Source organism: Coloeus monedula (genome assembly GCF_965178545.1).
Source record: "Coloeus monedula genome assembly, chromosome: 1".
Taxonomy (NCBI): domain Eukaryota; kingdom Metazoa; phylum Chordata; class Aves; order Passeriformes; family Corvidae; genus Coloeus; species Coloeus monedula.
This window is the reverse complement of record NC_138781.1, coordinates 34,436,667-34,452,448: the sequence shown is the minus strand read 5'-3', so window position 1 is coordinate 34,452,448 and position 15,782 is coordinate 34,436,667. Positions and strand designations below refer to the sequence as shown.

General features: G+C 39.0%; 1 protein-coding gene across 1 annotated transcript in view; it reads left to right on the top strand.

Annotated features, from left to right (window-relative positions):
* Positions 1-15,266, top strand: part of HIBADH (3-hydroxyisobutyrate dehydrogenase) — an 86,421-nt gene extending 71,155 nt beyond the window's left edge. Inside the window, exons 7-8 of the mRNA XM_082282107.1 lie at positions 6,264-6,420; positions 14,291-15,266. Coding sequence (XP_082138233.1) covers positions 6,264-6,420; positions 14,291-14,449 — 316 coding nt within the window. The 3' untranslated portion in view covers positions 14,450-15,266. The remainder of the gene's footprint in view (positions 1-6,263; positions 6,421-14,290) is intronic.
* The last annotated feature ends 516 nt before the right edge of the window (positions 15,267-15,782 follow it).

Genomic DNA, 15,782 nt, shown 5'->3' with positions numbered 1-15,782 from the left:
TCCAATTGTAATGTATTTATTTTGCTGTGGTCTTTGTCATTTTGTTTTATTTTCCAATAGAGTGCATGCAAGTACCAGTTCAATATCAAGGTATTTGAACTTCTAATAAATTGTTTTAGCCAGATCAAAATCATTTGCAAATTTATAGACAGAGAAGTCCCATGTTTGAAGAGATTATCTTGCAATTGTGTATCTTTTAGGGGCTTTTCATGAATTACTTATCTGCACAGTTGCATCCTTAAAATTTGCCTGCTAAAACTACAGATATTGTAGGTAAGTATCAACTGGGTTCAACCGTGTTCATGTGGATTTGATACACTATAAAAACAGCAAGAGGGCATCAAATGCTTAAATAAATAAAAAAGGACACCTACATACACACACATACACAAGACAATGTAATGGATTCACATTTCCTCTTAATTACCATATCAAGATGCAGTTGTTTTATTGAATTGCCCTTGTCTCAGATGTTAGACTATCTTGACCTATTAAGTTGTCATGTTGTAATTGAGATAAAAGAGGAATTTGCTTTGCATCAGTGCTAATTGGTTTATCAATATCCTGTACCATTTACATTTTAAAATTGAGAGTCTGTAATATACTGAAGCATGTCTGCATCAAGCCATAATAAAACCAGTAGCATTGTTTACAACTTTTGTAATCCAGTGTAATCCAGAAAGCTTGCACTGGGTTCTGCTTTAAGTCATGATTCACTTAATAAAGCATATGCAACTGATTTTTTGTTAGAGTTTTATCTACATTTGTAGGAATGATTAAAAAAAAATCAAGAGGTTTAGAATAGGGATATTCTGGGCATGTAAGTCCTGTGAAGAGCAAGTTGATGTCTATGGTCACTGTAGCTTGAAGGTGTTTAGAATTTTTTCTTTTTCCAGTTTAAATTTTGGCTGAATCTATATTCAGCATTTGTGAGCAAAAATCCTATGAGATGGTAACAATATATAAACTTCCTAAGGTTATCAAGAAGGAACTGTATTTATTGTAGAAGAAAGCTGCTGATTTTTATTATAGAAAAAGCAGAATCTCATTTAGTCAAAAACTGCATAAAGTTTAAGGCAGAGGTGGTTATTTAAAGCCTTATGAAGTAATTTAGAACCCTTGCATTGATTTTCATTTGATGTGATTTAAATCTTAAGAAGATGACTTCTACTTATAACTGGAGTAAGAGCTTTCCACTTGGAGTATGTAAAAATCTCTAATGTAGAAGTTTACAGTTGTCATTCTAAATACTAGAAGTTTTGCTATATTAATAAATTTAGGATTTTTTTTTTCAAGTCTAAAGCTCAAAGGATAGTGTGGCTGCCTACTCTGAAGAGAGTAGGAAACTGAACTTGATTTATTAGATTGATGTTTATTTGGTGAAGAAAGTCTGACTTCGACTTAATAATAGTAAAGGATACTGAAAGTCTAAAAATTCAGAATAGGAATTGTGAAACTTAGATGTGTTCTTAACTTTTAGAAAGAATATAAAATGTCTTTATGTCATGCATTGTGTATATCTGCTACATCATTTAAATTGAGTTCTAGGGACTTTGAATAATTAATTATTCAAAATACTCCTGTCTGAAGTAGATGTAGCTACAAAATCATATTACAACACCTTCCATAAACCAATATAGTTTGGTATGGCTCTGAACTTAAGTCTTCAAAAGTGTGATATTAATTCTATTAATAAGCCAACTTCTTCTCTAATGTTTTCATAAACCATGCAGTCTAAATTTTCATTTTCTGAAGCAGTTAGTGACTGTTTTATTCATTTCAGATTTTTAAATTACATCTGCTATTGTTTTATTTATTTTATATTTGAAATTATAGTTTTCCAAACTTCAACATAAGTAGCAAATAGCATGTGGTGAGGAGGAAAGAAAACTAACATTAGTTAACAAAAATTCCACAATAAGCTCCCAGAAAAATAGGCTATATTGCCATGTAATTTGTGCATTTATATTTCACTTGCTTTACTCTATCATCTTTATTTACTGATGAAGATGCCCATTTCACTGGATAAATAATGCATAAATAATTTTTAATAATTCCCATCCTTAGTTCTGACCAATGAAATGCTTGTTCTGTTCAGTTTTTCCATAACTTTCCTGATTATTTATGAATGTTACTAGTAAAAGTTAAAAGGTGCAGCAGACACTGCGGAAATTAATTCACATTGTCATTTATATTTTCTTTTCTTTCTAGCATGTTAGTGCAACTTGTCAGTAAAAGAATTGAGCACATTTTGCTGTACAGTTCTATAGCGTGCATATTGCAAAATACTGAGTTACTGTGTCAAACCAACACACAGAGTACACGTAAACTGCACAAATAAGAAATAGAAACATTAAGTTATGCTGTCCACAGAAGATATTTTTCTTTTTCATTTTGCTGATCATCTCAATGCCAGTAACTTTGTTCTACTGAGCCCTGAGTTCCAGTGAAACAATTTCTAGCAAAATAAAGCTCAGAAATGAAATATTGCTGATACCTGGTTTGTGTTTAGGTCAGATGGAAGTTGTTGCTTGACAGACAGTTTGCAGTCCAGTCAGAAACTGCCTGCAAAAACTCAGGGAAGGGCTTATGTGGTGACACAAGACAGGACAAGGTTGCTTAATGTGGTTGGGATATAAGGGACCAGGAGAGCAGTATGGGCTCTGTGGCAATAACCTTGCTGCAAAATCACTTTTGTAGTTCCAGTAGCAGAGAAAATCATTTCTATGAGGAGGGACTGCACCCAAATTTATGCTAAAAGCTCCAAATACAGCTCCTTCCTAAGTAATTTTACTGTATGGATTTGTGCCTGCTTGCTTTTTTACATTACATAAAGTGACAAGACGGTAAAAGAACTTTTTCTTCTCATGCTGAGTTTAAACGTAGTCTCAGTCTCTAGGTCTGCTTTCTGTGAGCACCCCTGAACTGTGGATGTAAGACAGGAACAGAAATGAGAGTTGACAGTGTAGAGAGGTGCATGTGTGATAGGATGAGGAATTAGCCTTGGACACATCCCCACTGCAGAGTTTAGAAAGAGTACCTTGAAAATGGACTCCAAGGAACTGTAGTTCTACTGTCTTTGGCACAGGGCTATAGCTAAGTCTCATGAAGGTTAGTAATGGCACTGGAGAGCACTTACCTTGTTTAAAACACCAATGGCAAAGTCATTTTTAACTGTGGTAGAATGGCTGTAAAGTTCTGCTTGAATATTTGTACTTTTATATAGTGTTTACCCAAAGCACCTTGAGATGGGAAACGCTCAAGAGTTCAGCTACTTCAGCTGTTACACCTTAAAATGAGACCAGGATGTATCTTTCTTGTGAGACACTATTTTAATTTTTCTGTCTCTTCCACACTGAACTTTTGGAGGAGTGTGTGAAAAATTCAGTCTGAGGCTTTACCAGAGCTCAGCAAAACTTGAGTTTTGAGCAGTGCTGTGAAGGGATTCTATTTTAACCTTTTTTTTTTTTTTGGTATGTGTATCTATTGCTTAGTTTCTGCTGTTCATTAGGAATGTTATTGAAGAAGCATTGATTTGAGGGAGCAATTGTTTTTGTTCTAAGTACAGTTAATACATGGGCTTCTTTTCTGCTTATAAGGGAGAAGAACATTTTGGTAATTGTAAATTCACACGCACAGGCACAAGCTCTTGCCACGTCCAATGGCAAGTTGTTATGGGGACTGGCAGACTGTCATCATTTTGATAGCTTGAGCAGTATATCTCCTGAACAGCAATGGAGCTCTTATGCAGAGAGTATCGTATGTTCCCGGCCAATTTACAGGGAAACAGCAATAACATTTTATCATGGTTGAGAGCCCAGTAGCTGCTTCCTATTAAACTTGCCCTTTCAGATACCTGTCTTGGATTAATTTGTTGATTTCAAATGGAAACTCAGTCTTCTCCACTGAAGCATGACTTTCTAGGATAGACTCTTGCTGAATGACAATTACTTTATATTCTGGCTGGTTTCAGACCATTACAAGCTTTGGGCACAGTGGAAGACAGAGGACTTCTTCAGTAACTGATTTTAATATATGTCTAATTTTAACTGTCAGTTATATATGCACCAGTGGATGAATCTTCAGAAAGATGAAATGCAAAGCACTTCTAACTTGCTCTTATTAATGATACACTTGCTGCAAAGGAGAAAAAAAAATAGGTTCAGGTCTCCTGAAGAGAAGCTGCATGGTGTTTAAGAGCAATGAATTTTGAAGAAGCAGGGATACAAACTGACACTATCTTCCTTTTTCTTTTCCAGGAGCAAAAATATGTCAGACCTTGTGCAAGACAGTATTTTACATATCTGTATAATACATGCATATCTTTTAAAGTAGACTTTCACAGAGAGGTGTTTGGAACACTGTAAGAAGAGCATTCTTTGGGAGGGTTATATGTGTTTTAAAATAGTAAGTTCTATGTCTTGCAGTATACTCACAGCTGTAATTGCAGGCCTCTACATGCAGCTGGATATGGCACAAGCAGGCACTACATTGGTAAAAATATTGACCTGGATGTAATAATAAGGAAACAGACAAGTCAAGAGATTTGTTTGGGAAAAAAACCCGAATCTCTGTGTATTTGAAAGCTCAGGTTTTGAATGCTCCCAGTGCGGGTTTTTTTTATTACAACAATTAAAGCCATTATTCGGAGTGGCTCTTGATGAAGACTTCTGTGGTGAAGACTTTAATGCACTATGCACAATAAAAATACAATTCAAATATGGTGAAAACATACTGGTGCTGAAAAGTACAGTTTATATTTTTAAATACATGGTCATTATAAGGATTCAGTTGAATCAGAGGATTGGAAAAAAAATGGGGAGGAGCATAATGCTTGATCCCATTTAGGCCAGCGGAGACTTTCTACTGAATTCCAGGGGCTGCTGCAGCTAATCATAAATAAGAGTGCACAGCAGTACTGCTAAAAAGCTATCTGAGATACAGGAAGTGTTCTTGCTTTGCATTAGGAAGGCAGACTTGCAGGACACAGTGACAGTGTGGGAGTAGGAGCCATGTTGTAGGGCCTACTGTCTTAAACATAGTTTTTCAAGTCCAAAATGCCTACTGGAATAGATAGACATGCATTTTAGCAACTGTTCCATTGGTAATGAGCTTTTCTCATCTACAGATTAAAACCTTGAGTGCTATAGTGCCTGAAAGCAGTGTTAGGCTATGAAGATCTGTAAAAGTCTGTGATGTGAGAACTAACATAAAGAGCATTGAAATCTATTTAAATAAACTTTGTAGAAAGTTGTGATATATACCTTTTAAAATGTCCTTTTCTCATCTTGAATTGTTACTGGAGGTAGTTCCCTTGCTTTCTCTTTTGTCCTGAGTATGGCTGAATATCTGTACAGTGCCAGATAAACTGCTGCTGGTTGTCCTTGGTATTAATGCAATTGATGTAAAATTACACTTACAACTTATTAGCAGCATAAATCTGAATTCATAAGAGGGTTAATTTCTTGTAATATTGAAGAATTTTCAGGGTCTGCACTGAGCAGCAGTTTATGCCATCATCTCCATGGTAGAACAAATGACGTTTCTACTTGGACAAGCTTTGTTTTATCGGGATCAGTAACCTTATCAGCAGCTGACCCAGAACTATAATATATGTTTGCAAATAGATAACGTATGTCACAGTGAAATGCAGACTTGCCTCATAAGCAGGAGCATATAATGAAGATTTAATAATAGCAAAGACAAGAATTCACAGATGTATACAACAGTAGTGGGTTTTTTTGAGAAGAGCAGCATTTTTCACATTATTAGAGCAGAATCGTGTTATCTTGTTTACTTCAGAAATGCACTAATGTTCACATATAAATGCACCACACAACAACTTTCACATTGCCACACTTGCTTGTGAATTTTTTGCTTTGTTCAGAGAATACAATTTTGATATGAAGAACAAGTATGTGACCTAGTAGATAGCAGAACAGAGAATGCCTCTTAGTAATTGAAATACAAGGTAACTATTGTTCTCAGAGGACCTTTATTTTGCTTGTGCTTTTAAAATTGCTAGGTGAAGAGGATTTGCTTAGTGCAAAAGGAAAAAAGATCTGAAAACCTACTGCTTAAATGGTGGATTGATGCTCTTTAATTTAAGATACAGCATCCCTGCCCCCAATATCAATACTCTGTCATTTTTCATGACTTATAATAAAGGGAGAGGAATGATGGTAGGGTCCTAAGATATAAAACAAGTCACCCATGTCTTGTGCATTTTGACATTAACACTTCTCTTCTTTGACCTTTGACAGATTAGGCCTTGACCCAAAGCTGCTGGCCAAAATCCTAAATATGAGCTCAGGTCGCTGTTGGTCAAGCGATACATACAACCCCGTTCCTGGAGTGATGGAAGGAGTACCATCAGCTAACAATTATCAAGGTGGCTTTGGAACAACACTCATGGCTAAGGTACATAACACTTGCATGTCAAGTATGTGCAGTTGCTTCTCTCTGGGCTTCTAGCAAACGGTCTTCTCAGTGAAAATTTGTGATTACAGGATAATATATAGGCATGAATAGAGGGGAACTGAGCTCCCCCTGTAGCTCTGAATTAATGAGTTGTTCAGGGGGCTTTTCCTTGGTCTTCAGCTTCTTTCTAGCCACTATTACTGCTGAGCCACTCAATGAGATTATATGCATGGTCTTTTTGAGTTCTGCCTTAATAAAGGAATCCCAATGGACTTGTGTCTATTGTGAGCATTCAGCAAGCCATTTAGGTGCCTCTTGCATGACTGCTCTAGAATTTAGGAGCCTAAGTTCAAGAGAGAATTCAGGGAAATCCAGGTGCCTTAATTAGGTGCTGATAGTGGCATAAGCATCTCAGATTTTAGGCCCACTCTCTTCCAGATACCTTTAACTGTGCTACTGGACATGCTCTCTAGCAACCCCCTCCTTGCTAAGCCAGTTGCTTGTGTGCTTGTCCTTCTGCCTAAGGCCATCTGGAATGCAGAAAGCAACCCACACCACAGGCTGATCTCCTGCAGGTTTCTGCACCATTCTATGAGCTCTCCTGAATTGTCTTAGCTGGTGATAGAATAAGGGCTTCTCATGAGTAATTACCTAGTAATCTAAATTGCTTGTCCACAAAGTGGGAGATCTGGGGTTTAGGTCCTTCTCAGTATTAGGAAGTTGAAAACCTACTGTTATCCCGTCCCAGGAGAACGCACTTACTGCCATGTTCTTGGCTTTTCCAGGAAAAGCACTGGCCTGAGTCACTCTGTGGTCAGGAGAGCAGAGCTCTTGGAGGCCACAGGAAAGTAGGCAAGGAGGTCAGGGCTCTGCATCCCACTGACAGGACACACAGTTGGAGGAAGGAGATAATTTCACTCTGACTCTTGAACTACTTCTGCCCTGAGCACAATGATTGCCTAAGGCAAATTATAAAACCAGCTCTGGGAGAGATGTCTCATCTAAGTGCAGGAGATAATTTCACACTGAATATCCATTTCATGGAGATACTATCCTGAGGGAGGCATTTGAGTTCATACAGGATAGGTGTTATGCATACCAGTTTTTTGAGTGCTCCCAACTGGTTAGGCATTCTGTCCACTTTCAGCTCTTCCATGTACAGTGGAAATGTAGCATTTAAAACTAAAACAGCATTCTCAAAGCTGGTGAACAAACTCAGATGTTACCATGCAAATCTCCACAGTGCTGGAGCTCCTGTATATAATAGCTGCTTACTAATACTGTTCATTTCATTTTGCAGTTGGTTTAGGGCAATTGGTGCATTTGCACACCCAATGAAATTAGCCAAATTCTCTTCAGAGTGGGTCCAGAGTATTTTGCATGTGGTGGCACCAAAATATTTTGCAAATGCTGCATGGCTCAAAACCCCTCAACGGCTGCTACATTTTATGTTTATGGACCAATGACCAGGAACTCCAATTTCTTTGAGGGATGTGTTAAAATATTGAAAAGTAGCAGTTTTTACATTGTGTTCATGTCATTGAACATCAGGGACAATAAAGTGTTGTTTAAATTACAGATTTATAAAACATGATAGGTTATTGCTTAGAGTTTGCCAGGGCTATTGATTAGAGAAAAGCAACCTGATCGTGGCCCTGCCTCAAAGCTTGTTTCCATCTTGTGTGCTGTTTTCAGAATCTGTTCTGCCTGTTGGGCCATGTTTCACGCTGCAATCTCTATTCTCATGATTTATAGTTCTTAATCTTGTCCAGAATAACCTCATAGTATAAGTGCAGAAGGGGTACACATTTTCTTCCCTCACTTTTAAGTGTCTTTCTAAAGGGTTGGTTTTTTCCTTTGGTCTTTCCTTCTGAGAGGGACCTTCATCTCCCCTGGAAACTGCCTTGGAAGATCTTCCTTTAATTGGAGGAATAGCACCCTGCCTTGTGCCTGTTGAAACTGCCAACTTTTGGTTATAAAGCATCAATGATAACCAAGAGAGAGTTCCTCAGAGAGATTTGTAATTGCTGTTCACCTCTTCTGACTTGCCTCTCCTGACAGTCCTGAAGACTGCCTTCTTTAGGCTAGAATCTTCAGTACGAAGGAAAGACATTAAATCTCTCCCATGCCTGTTGAACTATGCTATGTTACTCTATATAGATGGAAGATTTCTTGAATAAGTAGGCAAGACAGTTGATCATCTTCAGGCTATTCTTTGGTACTGTGGTGACCCCTTCTAAGACACTGCTTTTTAGTTTGCGGAAAGATGTTTGCTACTATCTGTTTCATCCTGGTGTGTGACATACTATGCAGTTTGTGAATGTTTGAGATGGAGACTTTTTTTAAGGGAAATGCAGAGCACAATTTTGCCACTTAAGAAATAAAAAAGGATGTATCCAAAGGAGAAAGAGGTAGGTAAAATCCTGAGGTTGAGGAGAAAATATTCCACTGTGAAAATAATCTAGGAGCGCATCACTAACAGTCACTAAAGACAGTTACTGAACTTCAAGTTCTTGCTCACATATCAGAGATGGTGGAAGTCAAAGGCTTTCTTAAAATATTTTGTCAGCAATGGATCTCTCAAACAAAGCCAGAGGATCCTTATTTTAAGTGTCTAGGTCAGAAAAGTTTGCCAGACACCTCTAAAAGCTCTTTGGTCTTGAAATTTGATACTGAAACATAGAATTTAGTCAACTTAATGTGAACCTACTCTAAAGATTTTGCATTTTAAAAAAATCTAGTTTAGTTTACCACACCATGTTTGTGTTCAAGGCATTGGCAGGCCAGAAGTTTCATCTTTCATTGACAGCACAGTTGCTAATTAAATGTCAACTTTGGATCCTGAGAAGAGCTAGATTTATATCATACTCCTCTCGAGTCATGTCAAGACAGCCTTTGAGCTTTATTCCAAATGGCAGTTTCATTTACGTCAACTGCAAAATAAATGTAAGGAACCAGGTAATTCCAAAGTGGAAGCAAATTGTGAAAGAGAACTTGTTTCCCTATTCCAAGCTGAGGAAAAGTGTTAGAATATTCAGTGCACTGAGACATCTGGAAGATGTTGTCAGTTCCAAAGAGTATGAGAGAAGCCATAAACTATGCTCTCATTTTTCCTTTTCCAAGTAAGTCAGCAAAGGGAAATTTCTTTCAGAGGTGTTTTGTACTATTTCACTTGCGGAATCTCCAACCTCAAGTGAAAAGGTGCACAATACTTCACGATCTGAAGCTAAAGATAAGCTTTACTTACATTTTCTTGGGTTTTTTCCGTCAAAGCTCTAATTTATAGAATGGAGTTTTTAAAAAGCGAAACAACCTTCCTGCACTTCACTCAGAAGTCCTTGTCCATTTAACTATTGAAATGTTATTGAATGTTTCAGCCATCTTGGAGCCAGACGTTCATTACTGAAGTGAACAGAGCTACTTTATTGCCCTGGTTTAGGAATGTTATTCCCCAATTTAGTACTCCCACAAAAAAACCCCTGCCAGCCGCTTGCTTCCACTCCAGTCACAGACACAAGAAGCAGAGATCATGGGTTGAGATAAGAACAATTTATGGGAAGCAGCCATGAGAAAAGAACACAAACAGTAACAATGCTAATAACAAAAGTGTATGAAGAGAGGGTGATTTATATGCAAAATTCTCACCAAGCCCAGGACAATGAAAAACAATGGTGAACAGACCCACCCACCACACTTTTCCACAACCAGAAAGGAGCCCCCTTTCTCCCAGGAAGCCAGAGAGTCCCTTTCCCCACCCCATCAATGACATAGGATGGTATCAAATAACCTTGAGGTCTTGACCATGCCCACATGGTGCAAAGCTCCACCCCCTCACGCCTACTGTGAAAAATTAACCCTGTCCTTGGCAAAATCCAAGACATCTATGAAAATTGTATTTGTGCTAGCAGTCCATTCAGAATTTTCAGGGATTGTTTCTGTGAATGTCCCTTCAGAGAGAAATAGATCACAGTCACCACTACTAATACCAAGTACTTTTCACTAGCTTGGAGTTAGATGATTTTGTCATTCTTATATTCCATTACATGAGTTAGGCTTTCTTGAATAAAATTAATAATATGGATACAGATTTCTCAAAGAGGGTTTATATATGTCATGAAATGTCTTACTGTATGTAAGGATGAAGTAAGTGTTCCTAGATTTGTCAGCTCATCAGTCTTTCAACAGAGTTGCTAGACAAGAAGGAATTATCTGCCCTGATGCAGATGAAAACTATTTTGGATCCTGTGACATCTGATATGTGTGTTTTTCCCATTTTCCTAGAGCTTGAAGTCATTCGAGGGTAGTAGGAAAAGTAACTATAATTCTGATTTGTATCAGAATGACCTTTATAGAGCCGATTTACAGATCGAAGTGACATTTAGAGAGTAGAGTAAGATCTTGAATTTCCTTGTGCTAATTCAAATCCAGACACACAGAAAGTAAAGACCTGTCTTGTAAGTCATCCCTGAGAAGTCAAAGGTGCTCTCAGCAGTACTACAGTCTCTCAGTTCTTCTGTATCAAAGGTGGGGACCATCTGTCAGAGTAGGGGAAGAGCCTCTTCGCTTACAGGCTTGCAGAGCTGCAGTGAAGAGAGCTTTAAGCTGAAGTTACTGAGGGAGGGGGAACCTGCATTCATCCCACTCCTACCAGTTTGATGCTAGTGACAACAGTAACTGTCCAGAGCCTGGAGAAGGACTGCAGGTCCAGCAGGGGAGCACCTGAAGAGCAGCACAAAGGAGTAACAGCTATTCCAGCCAGTAAGTCGGGTTCCTCAGGGCCCAGTTTAAGTGGCATGTGCAAATGCTGCATGTGCATGCCTGCAGGGCTGTAATCTTACTGGCATCACAGAGACACGGTGGGATGACTCCTCTGACTGGGGTATTGGAGTGGAAGGATTCAGGCTCTGTCAGTGACCAGCTGGAGTGCGTGGAGCTTTGCCTGGGGATGGATGAGGAGCTGACTGAGATCTTATGGGTCAGGATTAAAAGGAGGGCAGGGACAGGTGACGTTATAGTGGAGACCTTCTACAATCCATCTGACCTGAAGACTGAGCAGATGAGACAAATATAGACAAACAGGATCCATGTCACATCCACAAGCCTTGGTCCTCATGGGGGACTTCAACCACACTGGTATCAGCTGGAGGGGCAACACAGCAGGGCATAAGCAATCTAGGAAACTCTTGGAATGTGTTGGTGAGAACCTCCTTCTCCAAATGATAGAGAAGCCAACAAGGAGAGGTTGTTATGTTGGATCTTGTTCACTTCAGCAAGGAGGGGCTGGTGGGGGATGTGAATCTCAAGAGCAGCCTTGGCTGCAGTGACCATGAAGTGATGTAGTTTGAGATCCTTTGGGCAGCAAGGAGGCTGCACAGCAAGCTCACTATCCTGGACTTCAGGAGAGCCAACTTTGGCCTCTTCAAGAATCTGCTTGGTACAGTACCATGGTAAGGCCCTCGAGGGAAGAGGGGCACAAGAGAGCAGGTTAATATTCAAGGATCACCTCCTCAAAGCTCAGGAGCAATGCATCCCAACAAGGAGGAAGTCAGGCAAAACCATCAGGAAGCCAGTGCTGATGAACAAGGAGTTCCTGGTCAAATTCAGTCACAAAAAGGAAGCCTACAGAGGTTGGAAGGAAGGACAGGTAGGCTGGAAGGAATACAAACAAATTGTCAAGCAGACAGGAATCAGGTTAGGAAAGCTAAAGCCCTGATAAGATTAAACTTGACCAGATACTTCAAGGGTAACAAGAAAAGCTTCTGTAGGTACAGGGCCTTATATAGGGTTAGGACTTGGTTGCCCAGGATTTGGAGAAGGTTGAGATACTCAAAGACTTTGACAGGTGTGAGAGGTGGGTCCTTGCAAACCTCCTGAGTTTCAACAAGGCCAAGTGCAAGGTGCTGCTCTTGGGTTGGAGCAATCCCAAGCACAAATACAGGCTGGGCAAAAAGAATGAATTGAGAGCAGCCCTGGGGAAAAAGGCTTGGAGATGTGGGAAGACCAGAAGCTCAGTGTGACCTGGCAATGTGTGCTTGTAGCCCAGAAATCCAGTCACATCCTGGAATGCATCAAAAGCAGCATGACCATCAGGTTGAGGAAGGTGATTCTCCGCCTCTGCCCTGCTCTTGTGAGACCCCACATGGAGTGCTGTGTCCTGCTCTGGGGCCCCCACATAAGAAGGCCATGGACTTGCTGGAGTGAGAGCAGAGGAGGGTGATGAAGATTGTCAGAGGGCTGGGTCATCTCTCCTGTGAAGACAGGCTGAGAGAGTTGGGGTTGTTCATCCTGGAGAAGAGAAGGCTCTGGGAAGATCTTATAGCACCTTCCAAGACTAATAGGAAGCCTACAAGAGACCTGGAGAGGGACTTCTGGCAAGGACATGTAGTGATAGGATAAGAGGTAACAGCTTCAAATTGAAAAAGGGTAGATTTAGATTAGATATTAGGAAGAAACTCTTTACTGTGAGGGTGGTGAGGCACTGGAAGAGGTTGCCCAGAGAAGTTGTGGATGCTCCATCCCTGGAAGTGTTCAAGGCTAGGTTGGATAGAGCTTGGAGCAACCTGGTCAAGTGGAAGATGTCCCTGCCCATGGTCAGGGGCTTGGAACTAGGTGATGTTTAAGGCCCCTTCCAACCCAAACCACTAATACAGGAAAAAATCAATCACGCAGCAGATTCTATAAACCACCATAGTTCTGAATGCACAGGAAATCTAGGCATTTCCTAGTAACACTTGAGAGGTTCTTCTGCAATTTTCTTGAAATATGGACCCCAGACATTGATTTCACTAACATGATCTTAAAGGCAATCTTGAGTGCAGGCATTACTTTCCTACTGTAGTCAAGAGATCTTTTTATATATGTCCAGGCCCTTGTTAGTGCTTCCTTCTCTGGGTTGTTTCATGTCTGGTTCAGCTTAGAGTTCAAGATGTCCTTCAGCCTGGCTGGCAGATGACTATGTCTGGCTAACTATGGTTAGTCATAGTACTTGGTACTCACCTTTGGGTTCTGTCCTATTTATTTCAGATAATAACTGTAGTTGAACAAGGACTCTTGGAGGGCATGTTTCAAATTTATCCTCTTTGAACCTTCCCTCCCTTTTGTTGACCCAAATATAGTATTTAAAAACACAGTGGAACTATTCTCTATATGCCTCTGTTAAAGAAAGTCATTAAAGAAAAAGTCACTGAAGAAGAATTTTGAGTTGTAGCAGACCCAGGACTGGCCCCTAAGCAATTCTCTGATGCATCCTTCCAATTAGGCAGCTAATCAGTTATTTTCACAAAGTGGTCTATGCCTCTCATTTTGTTATTAACTGTTTACATTATAGTAAATGTATGTTTGCTAAGTGGCTTCCATTTTCTTGTTCTTGAAATTCCTTCTGCTTGATTTTTAACCTGTTTATAGTAATAACGAATTCCTCTTGCCAAAAGAACTAAATTACACTCCTAGAGTCTACATGAAATGCTGCAGCAAATAGCCAGGGAGATTTTCTTACTAGAGATGACATACTCAATCAGGAAAAAGAGAAAGAGTCTGAGTCTTGCTACCAGGTTATATAGTGATCTAGAATCTTAAAATTCCTCCTGTTCTTCTGTCTGCCTGGCAAAGTTTGAGGTTTTTCTGTTGAATAACATTGAATTACTGTCTTAAAAAATAAAAACTACACAAAACCTACTTCTTCCAGGTCTGAAATTTTAAGACTGGAGTATTGTCCTTGTTGGCAGTAGAGATCTTGTTTCAGTGGAAGCCAAATAGCCTCTGTGTACATGGCTTGTACATATCCTTGTTGTTTCTCCCCTGACTTTTTCTCTTTCTCTTTCTTCCCATTCTTCCTCTCTGCCCTCTTACTCTCTGTTCTCGCCTCCCACAGGATCTTGGCTTGGCCCAGATTTCTGCCACCAACACGAAGACACCAGTTCCTTTGGGCTCCCAGGCACATCAGATCTACAGGATGATGTGTGCCAAAGGCTATGCCCTGAAAGACTTCTCAGCAGTGTTCCAGTTTTTACGTGAGGAGGAAAGCTTGTGAGCTGTGCTTTGGAAATGGACACAATAACAAATCACTTTTTTTTATCCATATAGCTCATTTGAGAAGTTTGTGGGTTTAATCAAGTACTGTGCATCCTGCTCCCATACAGACTAATCATCTTTGGCTGTCTAGATCACAACGAACTCCAGAGTTTCTTTATAATTCTTGAAAAAGCAAGCCACAGAGAAGAGATTTTTTGGCAATTAGCCAACAGCAAGTCCTTTTTTTTTTTTTAAAGAACCATCAAAGTTTTTTTCACTAGATGCAATAAATAAATATTTTTTTTATTAAACAACTGCATATGAAATAACTTATGGCCATAAACATAGTTGAATCATGAATAATAAGAGAACGTTTTATTGCAATTTTATCATATATAGTGATCTATTAAAATTTTAAATTAATACCTTATGGAAAAAGGGAATATATGTTCAATGAAGAAACAAAACACATTTTGAGATGGATTTTTTTTTTTTTTTTTTTGAACCTACTAGCCTTGAGTTGATCAGAAGTGAATTTTTCCTGGGATTCAGGTTGCAGCTTAAGTTTATAGGCACGCGTTCTAAGTGGAAAGCTGTTACAGCATGTTTACCTGATAGACTTAGTTCAAATAATATCGAATGTGTGTCCCTCTTGTAAAGCTCTGTTACTGTATTTTACAATTTTATATTTTCTTGTATTCTGTCACGCATTTTCGGAACTCACGATCAGCACTTACCAGAAGTTCTGACAAAGTGTACATTTGTTTTAGGTAATTACTAAAGTATTTTAAATCTAAACAAGCCCCATTATTTTGAAAAGAAATAAACTCTATACTGGTAAATACCTGCTGTATGATTATTTCCTTTTTGTTTTGGTGCAGTTTTGTATTAACAAAATAGTATTAACCAAAACTTGTATTAAGTGGTCTTATTTTTTAATTTGCTGTGTTTTCTACAGATTATCAGATCATCTTGCAAACTCAAGCCTTTCAAAAGCTCTTGTGAAATGCAGACAGTAATGCATTTGCATATGTATTACCTTAACCATTCACATCTCATTGGTCTTGCCAAAGTGCAGGTACATATTTGGCTTTATAAATACTCATGCTGATTTTGTTAGAACTACTCAGACTCAAACTCTAGGCTTAATGATCAATTATGCATCTACATTCCTGTTTCGGTTGTGTGATGGATCCTTTTATATATGCACATTAGGTTATCAAAATTGTGTGCTTGAATTAGCTCAATTCTGTGAATAATCAGAGAACCTGGACACTATATTCCAACAAATTAGTAACATCATGCCAAAGTTATTAAACCGTACTAGTTGATCTCTTCTCCTTTCAGCTTTC